The following is a 13,167-nucleotide window of genomic DNA, read 5'->3' as shown; positions in this document are numbered from 1 at the left end:
ACAGTGAGTGATTCACTCGGTCTTTATATTGCATATAACTTCTATGTAAGTTGTGTAGTTATAAGAGTAAGGACTTGAAATGAGGCCCTCAGGGTTTCTCTCCTTGCTTGTTATGATTATATACATTGGTAGTTGTGTCAAATGTGTTACCATAGCACACAGGCTTTCTCAGTACTTCTATAAAGTAAACTGATTTGTGAGGTGCTACGTAGCAGCTTAGTTTTGCACATCATGAAAATGTGCTAATGAGAGGATTATGACATGACAAGAGGAAATTTGTAGCTACAGAACACACCTGTGCCAACATGATGTTCAAAATGTTTGGACTGTGCAGTTAGCAGATGATGAACGATGATGTTATTTCGCTTTACAATGGTGTTAAATGTATATTCTACGTCTAATTAATGGTCAAATGTGGTGTGTACATTAGAACCTTTGGGGTTCCTGGACAGGGATTAAGCCTACAGTCCTAGACTAAATCTACATTCAGAATGCTGTGTAGTCTAGAACTACACTTAATCCCCTTCTGGGAAACCGACCCTTAGCATCCTGGCCTTACTAAGTTTGCAATGTACTGTCAAAGTAGCAGTTTGGGGATAAAGACTCAAATCTGAGAGGTGAAGAGGTATGCCTCCACTGTGCTCTCCTTAGCACTGTTAAACATTTAGCAATTGTTGTTCAGTTTATGGGGCGGCACGGTGGCGCAGTGGGTAGCACTGTCGCCTCACAGCAAGAAGGGCCTGGGTTCGATTCCTGGCCGGGTGACCAGGGTTATTTCTGTGTGGATTTTGCCTGTTCTCCCCGTGTCTGCATGGGTTTCCTCCGGGTATTCCGTTTTCTCCCACAGTCCAAAAACATGCAGTCAGGCCAATTGGATGTGCTGAATTGCCCCTAGGTGTGATTGTGTGTGTGAATGTGTATGTCTGTCTGTCTGTCTGCCCTGCGATGGACTGGCGACCTGTCCAGGGTGTATCCTGCCTTCCGCCCAATGACAGCTGGAATAGGCTCTAGCACCCCACCGCGACCCAGAAGGATAAGCGGTTTAGATGATGGATGGATTTTCAGTTTATGGCGTAACACTTATATGAACTGAAAATATCACTAGTGCATTTTCTGATTAGTGCTGTAATAACAGCAGGAACTTATTTTTATTTATGCTTCAATCTGCTCAAACTTAAAGGGTTGTATTCCCCATTCACCAAAGCTAACAGCACAGCATGCCTCATAGTGAAGGGGACAGGGTTTGGAAACCTGGAGGTAAGGGGGCATTTACAATCCGTGCATAATTGTGCCTATTCATAAATCTTTATATTGTTAATGAGTTTTAAGATTTTGAGATGCTATGCCTTTTTAGTCATTTAGCAATGATACATAAAGACATTAAACATTTTATTATTCAACATATATTACTTTTTTAAGGTTTATGGGGTATTATACTTTAAGGGTACTTTAATGGCTAACTGAAACACAGCTTGGATAGTGTCTATTTTGCTGCCTCTGAAGCGAAACAAAAAAAGTCAGCCACGCCACGGGGTTCACATGCATGCTCCTTGATGTCAGAGGAAGAGCTTTCAAGAAAAGAGCTGTGTAGAATTAACATTAGGGACAGATAATTGGATAAGACTGGCCATGTGATTGTCTGTCTGTGTGATCTCACTATGAATACATGTAGCCGCATTCATCAGTTCCACTGAAGATCCGTGTGAATGGGTGCAAGGTTCAAATATCAGCGTGTGGAGTAGATCAGATAATTCATACCTCAGGTTACCACCCTCCGCATGCTATAAAAACAGCTTACATTATTAAGTCATTTTATAAACAACACTCCAGCTATGATTATGGTTAAGACGAGGGATTCTGACACCCAAATAACGAATCAGCATGAAACTGTATTGCTGCACAGCAATGACACCTTTGGAAGTATTGTTTTGCTCAGGCTTAATTACATCCTCAAAATACATTTCTGACTAACGTCTAGTCTACTGCCACAACAGACAGTGACTAAGAGGGCAAAACAAGACAATCACAGGCCACAGGGATAAGCAACTTGAGCAGCAGAAATTCTCCTATACAGTCTCTGCACAACAATGGCTAGCCATGTGTTGCACATTGAAAGCCTGCTGTGAGCTGCAGGCCAGGTGGCTGGAGTACATGTAGCTGCTAACTGCTAATGCTGTCCCGCTAATGCTGATTGATGGGGATGAGCTGAGTAGGATGCGGTTACTGTGCATGATTACTTGGGGAAGGATCAAATGCGCGCACATGCACACACACAAGCGCTTGTATTTCGAGCTAATCAGGACGTGGGGTCTATATTATATATGTGTTCTATGTATTTTAACTACTTATGGTAATGATAAGTCTATCCCTGAACTTAACTTTAACCTCAGTAACAAAACATTTCAAAGTTTTAAAAAATGAGGCATGTAGCTTGTATAAAGCACTTTTACCTGGTGGGTTAACTCTGCTTTTTTTCTGGCCTTCTTATATCAAGACCCGTCTTGAAAATGTGCGAAAACAAGTACATACGTGCACACACTCTCACTTACCCAGTCAATGGGATTTGGACTGGAGTCCTTCCTCACTCCTTGCCTCCCTCTCTCCCTCCTCCCTCTGCGCTAATCGCAGTGTTGTGGTTCTCTCGCTCAGGCTCAGTGGTTGTTTTCTCCTCCCTCTCAGGAAACTCTCCCTCTCTCTCCCTTTCTCTTATTTTTTTTACTCTCTCTCCCTCTGTCTATAAAAGTGGTGGTGGGAGGATTTTGCAGCAGACAGAAAGTATGCTGCCATACTGGGGACACCGAGAGGGGCATGTCACATGTGCCCAGGGGAGTGGCGCTGAATGGGCCTTGCCGAACCTTCAGGTGAGTACTGTTTCATTGCTTTAAGACTCTATGCTCCACACATACATCTCGCATGAACCTACTGATGTTAACTCTTAAAAGTTTTGGGTGAAGAGAAACATGACACTACATAGTTGAGAGGCATGCATGTTTGTGCTTACCATTTCTGACACTGGTACCCTCAGACAATACCACATGAAACACTAGATCTAAAAAGCTTCGCTGACACTTTCTCAGAAGTAAATATTAGTGACTACTGCAGTCTGTGAACAGTGTTTAAGAGTAAGCCTGATGAAGGTGCACGGAAGATAACAAGGTATGGAAAAGAAATAACGTATTTTTAACTCTAAGAGTGTAGGTTCCAAAGAGTGTAGGTTCAGGCATGATGGAGTAACTGTGAAAGTCTTCACCTTGATTATATGGGTCTTCTCAAGTTATAAGATGCAGAATCGTGTAATTTACACGTTCACAAGACAGCAGAAAGGGTGTGACTGGGGTTTTGTCACTGGCTGGGGTTGGCAGAGAGGGTGATGAAGTTGAAGACAAGTGTTTTAACAGGAAATTGAATTAAAACTAAATCTAATTAGCCTGTTACAAACATCTGCTTTCTATAGTGGAGAAAAGTTCATTTACAGTTAACAAGTACAGAAGACTTCTAACTGTAAAGCTCCTGCTACATGTTATGAAGTCACCTCATCACAGGGAAGCAGTGTAAAAATACCAGATGAGATAAAGTTCCAGATAAAGAGCTTCTGTGGGATAAGGGTCATTACGCCCCCATCCCGGGGTTCATGTCTTCTTGTCATTCTTGATAAATAGTGTCGGGCTTCACAATAAACAGCTAAAGGTATCATTAGTAATGCACACTACATTTAAAGCCAACAGCTGCCTCAGTAGATTTCTGCTGCCCTACTAAACAACTGCTATTGGTAAAGCAGTCAAAACAGGATCTAGATTCTGAAGTTGTTAAGAGGTCACACGTTCCTTCTTATAATCTGAGAGGGAGTACTTCACGTCAGACCAGAGCATGACCTTGGATTAACTTAAGAGGAAAGAAATCTGTTTGGGTTGCACATAGACCTGGGTGACAAACATGTCGTATCACGATTCTTTAAGAAGGTTTTACGATACACGATAAGGCACAATGTTTGTTTTTCTGACATCTGATAAGTTACACAATTAAAAAATACTATCAAAAACTGTGAATCCAATTCTTTGTACTTTACATACTGAGCTGCACTAATTCCAGTTAAACAGGACTATTTATGCTCTTTTTGTAATAAAACATGCAGTTGGGAAGTGTTTGTAAGTACTGGAGACTGGAGAGCCACAATATGTTTAGAAAAACTTATTGTAACGGAGAATATTGTAATGTAATTTATCACAATAACGATAAATAGGGTCATATTGTCCAGCCCTAGATGCACACTGACCTATAAACCTAGAAATAAACGAAGAAATTAGAGCTCAGTTCATATGAGTATTCCACTGATAAATCATAAATAGATAATTAAGATGTAAACAAAGTAATTCAGAGTGGTTTTATGTGAAAAGCTCCATTCTTAAGAAACTTACCAAGTCAGGATTGTTCACAGTTGTGGTAATAGAAACCAGGTGTCTGAAGAGTTTGATGCCCATAAAAGCTTCTTCGCAGAAAGTTATTGAATGAAATTGTTATGAATGCACCACCTGATGCCTGAGGCATTATTTTACAAATGTTTTGAGATCAGGTTATGAACTAAAACATATTTTTTCACCTGATTCATGGTGGAGAGGTACACACGGGCAAAATAGTCACCACAGAGAACTTATTTTTCAGATTTACCACTAATTTTCCAACATCAACATTACATATAAAAACTCAGAAGATGTGTAGGTTCACTGATCGTTTCGGATTGTAGATAAAATGTCTATATTAGCATTGCACATATTGTGACACCTAGTTCCCAACATCACCACTGTAAAGACATTTGAGTCAATAAGTTTCTCTACAATCAACCATTTCACATTGTAGACTTTTAGAAGTGATCTCTGAATCAAACTAATGCCAATTTGAAGCAATATTCAAATCATGACATTAGAATGAATAGAGGGATTAAATGTTATTAGTTGTTGCTTAAAATGAATCTCTGCGGATTCCTTCTGTACTAAACCACATTTCATAAAATGAGGCATTTTAAGTCTTTTTTTTTTTGCCTGTTCAAACAGACCAGCTGTCTCCTTTTGTGAAAGCAGTTGAGTATCATGCTTGTTTGTATTTCCTCCTATGTTTCCATTTGGACTAAGTTGAATGAGGATGATCAGAAATGTTTGCATCAGGTCCACTCTGCACAGTCTGTGGTTTCTCTGAAGATGCTGGCTGAAAGTTTTCCATAAAAACCACATTTACCAACAAACGCTTATCTTAATTACTACCAGAGACAGCTGAGGGTTAGAGAAGCTCAAAGATAAATAAATCTCCCCGACAGCCAAACTGACAGTCTTTGCAATTCAGCATAGCTGGACTTGTCTCAGTGACTACCAAGGTCAAAGCTTTAAAGACAACTGCATGCAATATTTTTCCTCCTGTAAAAGTTCATTCAAAAAACACAGAGCTAGATTACCTCCCCTTGTCCTTCTTAGCAATTTGTCATGAAGTTTTCTGAGACTCTAGCTTTAGTAAAATGTTCCATGCAGCCTTTTCTGTGAATGTTCAAAGTAATTAAGAATGATGACGTCTGTGATTTCACTGTACACCATGTCTTCTTGGATGGGGATGCTTAACAGAGACACTAACAGAACGGACATGTAACTTTACTATGAAAGCCTACAGTCTGAAGAACAGGCCGCTATATCTCTGAGGCTTGCAGTAAAGTCTGATTATACAGGAAGTGGTTTAATTCTTCCCCCTCATGGCATGGGCTCAATGCCAGTGCTGAGGAAAAAGGAGCTAGTGCTGTTAGCCAAGCTCTTTCCACTCAATAACGTAACCACCATGGGGATCTGCAGTCTGCCTTCTTCCGCAACATTCCTTGCCGAGCCTCATTTTTCAGCCTCTGATTTAGCAGATGACTGGCATTAATAATCTCTGACTACACATGTTATTATCGCCATGGTTACTACAGACTGATTCCATACTTTGCTGCCTCCTGTAAATCTTCTCGTAAGATTTCTAGTAAAAAAGGTTTTCAGACTCCTTGTATTGTCCAGAGTATTGGACTCCTTGCCCTCGTTTGCAAAAGACACCACCTCTATTGTCCCTTGGTTTAAAATTTACAGACGGGATAATTTTAGCAAGTTAATATGCAGTGAACGTTTTATTGAGCACATACAGTAGACTGAACTTTCAAGAAGAAGCCTCAAACCATGCCAGAGAACAATGGAATACTTCTGTAATGCAGTACTTCATAACAGAAGTTGCCTTTGTATGTGTGGTAAACAAATCAAACTGGGCACTGTAGTTTGCAGTCAGGCCTCTGGCAAGGCCAGCTATGATTATGGCTATATGGGCGCCGCAGAGTGAGTGCGTGTGGCTGGATGTGGTTATTACTCTGGTGGTCAGCTGAGCATGGTTTAAGTGATGACTGAAATCATCAAGGTGCCACCTAAATCACAGACAAACCTGCAAGAGGCACACAAAGCCACACCAGTGTTGAACTTCTTTTCATTTGTGTTCATGTCCTGCAGATCTTGAGTTACAACTGAGTTACCCAGAGTCTCCTGGACAGCAACTACTGTCAATATGTTTTGTTTTCTGTAGACTGTAAACTGACTTAGGTTTAAATGTACTCTAGTGTTAGGTAAAAAGTTTGGAATCACAATTCAAAAGTTTAAGATCACTGTTTTAAATACAAAAATGTTGCAGATAACTGTATGAAATAATTTTATTAAAATGCTGGGATACAATTTCACATATTTCAGCTAATTACTAGAAAGCTGTAAAGAAAGATAAGATGTTACGTGTCCAGATTGATGAACAGAGCTGTACTGTAAAAACGATGTGTGCCTTAACTTAAAAGGTTAGTAACCTGATCACCTAAAAATTTTGAGTTCTTTAACTTTCTAATAACAAGTTAATGTAAAACACAGATTATTGTTCTGTAAACTTACTATTGGAACTGCAATTTACAGTGTGTAGATGATTCCTTAATGACTGTGAACAATGGTATAACAGAGAAATCTCAGGCAGATAACATCAATAATTACTATACAAAGACAATTACAGTATATTATTTATCATTTAACAACATGATATATTAAATAAAACATCTTGAAATACCTTCGTGTGTCTAGCTTAAAATATTTCTCCACTATGTGTATCTATATATGCATACCTACACTGTGCAGTTTATTAAGTTATTCTTAAAGAAATTAAAGAGAATGATCAATAAAGGTGATTCCAAACATTTGGGCACTACTGTATCCCTTTAGTTAAGGACCCATACAATGCTAATTACAAACTTATCATCACTCAACACTTACAGAACTGTTGATAACCTTATTTATATTTATTCAATTCCTATGACAACTGCAAAGAAATTATAATTTAATTGTGAAGATACTGGTTAGTTCATAGAACTGGTTGGTTCGCTGAAAAGTGTGGTAATTCTTCAGGAAAATTGAAAATATAAAGTCAAACTGAACCAAAAATATAAATTAAATAAATAAAATAAAACAAATCAAAACAAATCATTTTACTTTTGGTCTACAAAACTTCCACCTGGCTCGTGCTAAATTAATGTTGAGGAACGCCTGGGCTGCTCTCACCCAACTCCTCTCTAATTACTTACCTGTCCTTCCTCATAGGATGATTGACAGTACTCTTTGGTGAGTCAGAGAGCAGGATGTCTGGTGTGCCCTGCGGGGCTTCACATCATCAAGCTGTGCCTGTTGCCTATGCCCTTGTGCTCTCCTGGCTACTGCTCTTGGTGCATGCTGCCTTTAGCCAGAAACCCGCTAAGCTGCCCCTGGTGGGCCGCAAGCCATTCCTGGCTGCCTGGAATGCTCCAGTGGACATGTGCACCCTCAAATACAACGTGAACGTCAACCTTGACCTCTTCCACATCAGTGGCAGTCCACGAGCTGTCCACACAGGCCAGAATGTCACCATCTTCTATGCTAACCGCCTGGGCTACTACCCATTCTATACAGAGCAAGGGGTGCCTGTGAATGGAGGCCTACCTCAGAACTGCAGTCTGGAAGCACATCTCAGCAAGGCCAGCAAAGACATTACACACTTCATTCCCTCAGAGGACTTCCATGGCCTGGCGGTCATCGACTGGGAGTATTGGCGGCCACAGTGGAGTCGCAACTGGCATAAGAAGGATATCTACCGACAACGCTCACGTGAGCTGGTCTCCCAGGCGTACATCAATGTGACGGAGGAACAGATTGAGGAGCTGGCACGTCTGCGCTTTGAAAAGAGTGCCATGGCCTTCATGCAGGAAACACTACAGCTGGGCACCCAGACTCGACCCAAAGGCCTCTGGGGCTACTACCTATATCCAGACTGCCATAATTACAATGTACATGCACACAACTACAGTGGTTCCTGCCCCATGCTGGAGAGCCTCCGCAACGATGAGCTGCTCTGGCTGTGGAACAGCAGCACTGCCCTCTTTCCTGCCCTGGCCATCCGTAAAGGCCACATGGACAGTGTTCGCAACCTGTATTTCTCCCAGAACCGTGTACTGGAGTCTCTGAGGCTGGCCTCACTGCCCTCACTGCCCTATGAGCTGCCCACTTACGTGTACACAAGGTTGGGATACAGAGATGAAGCAATGGCGTTCCTGTCACAGGTAATTACTTATTTCTCTCTATGGTGTGTACATAGTTAGCACCCTATTACACTGTCCTTCATTAAAACCACTATATAACAGTTAGTTACGGCCACACAATCCACTTCTTGCTGCAGTTGTGCCAAGTTCTACTTCAGGACATACAACAGAAAATGGATACATTAGATAACTTCTATAAGTTACATAATATTTGCCCTACAGTCTATTTTGTCAGATTGTGAAGAAGTCTACGACACTACGACAAACTGAACTTAGCCAAAAATTAAACTACAGTAGTCAGGTTAATGTTAATCTGGTAAATATTAAAAAAGCTGAGCTGAATCTGATATTGTGACAGTTTCATGGCTGTGATGGTAAGAAAAGCTAACAAAGCTACTCCTTTTTAGTGGTGGAAGGAACTGCATTAGAACACTCAAGGTTGCAAATAGCATTGCTGTGATGATCTACGGTACTCACCTAATACATGGCTGCTGTCGGAAGAAAACCTTGTATCTCCATTTTTCAGTTTTTGACAAAATTTGAAAATACCTGTTGCCCTTTACATTGTGTGTAAATTGGAGCACAAGAAATGGCCCAAAATAATTTGAAAAAAAGTCTGGTTCCATTGACTTACATTAAAAGTAAAGCATGTTTTTCCTTCTCCTGTAAAGTTACCAATTTGGAGATATGAGGTTTTCTTCCGACAACAGTCAATCAGATTAAATTAACCTAATGTATTTCTCAGTATTTCCTCTGTAAATCTTACAAACGAGTTACTCACCAACTGTTTATATGTACGTTCTAAGCATAAACATATTAATCAATGAAACGCAATTAATGTAACATTGCTTGGATGTTTTGTTAAATTACAAATTTAAGACACATGAATCAGTTTTGAAGGCAGCTTTGAAAAGTATAACACTGTTTCATTTAATTCCAGCCATACAACAAGCTCTTTGTGACTGTGTATAAAATGCTTTTATCTTGTGTTTCACAGAACGACTTGATGCACACAATAGGGGAAAGTGCTGCTTTAGGTGCTGCGGGCTTTGTGATCTGGGGAGACCTTAACCTCACGTCTTCTAGAGTGAGTGACTTCTCCACAACAAGAAACAGCATTAACTCTCCAGTTTAACACTTTCAAAGTAATCTAGATCATGTTTATTGGAAGTAGGACATTTATGCTTGTTATCGACACTATAGTAATATGAGCCAGAGCGATGTACATTTCTGTTGATGCTTTATTTAAAAATGTGTGCATCTATGCAAAATGCAACTACGTTCTGGATCTTTACTACATTTATAGACAACTGTGGTCTTAAAAATTGTATATACAAAAATGACTCAATGATTGAAAACCTAAAAACTGAGACGGTGCTACATTTTAGATCAGATGAAATTCTGCAGATGTGGAATATAACGAAGTACAACAGGTGTGAAAGACATTTGTGTATCTGTATGTTACTTTAGATATACCCGAAGTTACTTAAGACTTTTCCCAAAGTTCATCCACTTCCCGTCAGCCATCTTAGCAACAGCGCTGGGCAGTTATTTCCAGTCATGCAAGACCAGACTCCTATCCTTTTGAATGAAGAGAGACCTGAAAACTAAAGGCCAAATTACCTCTTCAAAAACATTTAAAATCAAATGGTAAAATCGTACAATCTCTTAAATAGTTTGTATCATTTAGCCCAGTTTGTATTATTTTTGAGTTGTTCTGGCTACTGCACTTGCGCAGATCTCCACAACAGTTTTTTTCCACTGGAGGCTTTAGCAGCAAGCTGATTGCCTCTTAATTGAAAGGCAGGACTTTCCCTGAAAACAAATGCCATGTTGAGCATTACAAACTTTTCCATTCTTTTTTCAAACAGTGACCTGTCTCCTCTTACTCAGTACATCTGAAAAGAAAAATATTTACTTTGTACAATAAGTCAAAAAGGATTAAGCACTCTATCTCTACATACAGTGTTTGGGAAAATCATTTTCACTTTAGACAAACTCATGGCCTCAAAATGCAACAATATAAATGATGACATTAATGAACCATACTTCTTTAACTTTAATGAGTGTTTGAACTTTTACTTGAGTACGGAATATGTTTACTGCTACCATGTCTTTCTTTAATTGCATAATTGTTATAAGAGTTTATTCATGTTATTTCTTTATGCTTCTATGCATGTGATCGCAGTACAACTGTTCCAAGGTGAAAGCATTCCTGAGCCACAGACTGGGCCGGTACATCACCAACGTGACCCGGGCAGCTGAAGTATGCAGTGAATTTTTGTGCCAGTCCAATGGCCGCTGTGTCCGGCGAAACCCGCAAGCAGCGCATTATCTGCACCTGAGCCGCACCAGCTACCGCATCCTGCCCAACCGCAATGGCACATTTACCGTCACTGGGTGGCATTCACAGCACGAGCTGCAGCTTCTCGCCGAACGATTCCGCTGCCACTGTTATCAGGGTTATGAGGGAGAGTGCTGTGACAGCTCTGAGCCAACACAGGAAGAGGAGGATGAGGAGAAGGACAAGAAAGGGCAGGAGGAAGGGGCGGAGAGCTCTGCTGTGTGTGTGGGAAATGCCCTTTCCCTGGTTGTGCTGCTTGTTCTGTTTACTTTTAGCTGTGTTTGAAGCAGCCTGCTACAGTTATCTGATGGCACATGCAGTGACCTATGTTTGTATTTAGACACTTTAGAGTAGGCCTTTACATAATGTCTTGATTGTATACCATATGTTAGTGATAAGGTTCCCCAAAGCAATAGAACATTATGGGGAACAGTCAAGCCTTGTTGTGAGTTAGCATTACTAATTATTAATTACTGTTTTACTGTACTTAACTGTGTCATTTTACATGTAGCCCTACTCGAAAAGTGAGCCTTGTTTGCACACAATACATAATAACCCTACACTATGTAAGCTATGTAAGTATAGACTGTTTAGCTTGTCACTTAAGTTCTCTATAAAATCTGTATTCGGTTTTGACTGGAAACTCTATGCATCTTTTAAGGCACTGACGTTACCCAGTGAATCCAAAGTTGCAGTTCTCGCCCTGTGGACACTGCTTGCTGCACGATTACTTGATTTCAGGGAGTACTGATCAATCCAGTAGACTTGAGGATACAATCTGACGTATCAGTTTTGCACTTAATTGCAGTTTGTGTTTAATACTTGGCTTTATCACCCAAGTTGCCTAATACAAGAAGAACCTCTCATTTCATTTTTAGGGTAGTTACATCTCTTTCTTCATCATAGTTTCTAAGCATGCTCACTGGTGTTCACTGGTGTTGGGGAAGCTACACTACAAATGTCAACAAACAAAATCAAACAATCTATGAATTACACTATTGTGGCAATAATTAAATGACCAATCCATAACAATAAGCATGTAGTCAGACATACAGTAGCTTAAATAGTTAGGCCTACAACCCTCTGCCACCTAACAATAGTCTAATCCTAAATGTAGGAATAACTATAAACCAGTGTCTGGTCATGTGTAACACAGTCTGTTGATTTGTCCAAGTTACCTAACTGCTTGGCAAAAAGGGAACTAAACGGTTTATGAACCAAGAAAACTATCACACCACTATGAAATGTAGCGAAGGTATGGCTCAGTTTCCGGTAACATACAAAACACTTCAGCTTTTATGCTCATTCATTTTCAGGTCTTCATTTCATCAGTTCATCCCACAGGAAAATTCATGATGAATGCTACAAGACCTTTAGGACTTTTTGAACTTTTTAAAAGTTTTAAAATCTATCTTTCTAGTGACTTTTTTCTGAGTACTCTTAGAATGTTTCCAAAGATGTACAGAAATAAACTGAACAAATTGTGTGATTGCTTTTTCTATCTACATGTGCATGAGCAAATTTTCAGATTTAAGAGTTTAGGATAAGGTGTTTGATATTAAATGCTGATTAAAACTGCCAAGCTATAACCTTTGCATTTCCCTTTGTGAGCCAATGCACAAAAAAGAAACAGGAAACAGGAGTTCAGGGTAATTACCTCAATTCTTTCAGTAGCTTTTGTCCATTACAGCTTTTAAAATATGGCCATAAGATCTTCTTCACTGCCACTTGCTTTCAGGAAAAGGTGAAGGTATCTTATCCATCTTGCTTATATACAAATTACCACCTAAATAAATCAACAAATTAATATAGTTTTTAATTTTTCCTTCTGTTACATTTGTATGCCATTTTTGTAATTACCTCATCTCCTCATAAGCCCACATTTGGCCATCATTAACATTTCAAGTAATATGCATTGTGTACTGACTTGATCTCTGTATTGTTAATCAGATATTACATGAAGACAAGGCAATGTGTAAGAAATATTGCTTGAATCTTGATGCACTGCAAATAAATGACAGTAACATTTCTCTTTCTCAGTTTGGTTTAAATTTTGTTTGTTTTTTTCATACACTGATATTAAAATGTAGAACCTGCATAGTTCTTTTGTTTTGGCTCCTGTATGTTGGATTTGAAATGAAACAATCACGATGAGCTTAAAGCACAGAATACCAGCTATACTTTTAAGATCTTTATATATAATAATTTTATGAAATATATTTTCACA

General features: G+C 39.5%; 1 protein-coding gene across 1 annotated transcript; it reads left to right on the top strand.

Annotated features, from left to right (window-relative positions):
- The first annotated feature begins 2,734 nt into the window (after positions 1-2,734).
- LOC118811726 (hyaluronidase-4-like) lies at positions 2,735-12,868 on the top strand. Its single transcript, XM_036576145.1, has 4 exons — positions 2,735-2,861; positions 7,626-8,617; positions 9,594-9,683; positions 10,785-12,868. Exons 2-4 carry the CDS (start codon positions 7,664-7,666, stop codon positions 11,223-11,225), a joined length of 1,485 nt encoding a protein of 494 aa, XP_036432038.1. The 5' UTR covers positions 2,735-2,861; positions 7,626-7,663; the 3' UTR covers positions 11,226-12,868.
- Positions 12,869-13,167: the final 299 nt, after the last annotated feature.

The sequence above is a fragment of the Colossoma macropomum genome, unplaced genomic scaffold, assembly GCF_904425465.1.
Source record: "Colossoma macropomum unplaced genomic scaffold, Colossoma_macropomum, whole genome shotgun sequence".
Lineage (NCBI taxonomy): Eukaryota > Metazoa > Chordata > Actinopteri > Characiformes > Serrasalmidae > Colossoma > Colossoma macropomum.
This window is presented reverse-complemented; position numbering and strand designations above follow the sequence as displayed.

Excerpts from the sequence above, each read along its gene's own strand:
- LOC118811726 (XM_036576145.1), top strand. The coding sequence starts at position 7,664 with ATGTCTGGTGTGCCCTGCGGGGCTTCACATCATCAAGCTGTGCCTGTT. Across the intron at positions 8,618-9,593 it reads CAATGGCGTTCCTGTCACAG|AACGACTTGATGCACACAAT; the intron begins GTAATTACTTAT and ends TGTGTTTCACAG. Across the intron at positions 9,684-10,784 it reads TTAACCTCACGTCTTCTAGA|TACAACTGTTCCAAGGTGAA; the intron begins GTGAGTGACTTC and ends ATGTGATCGCAG.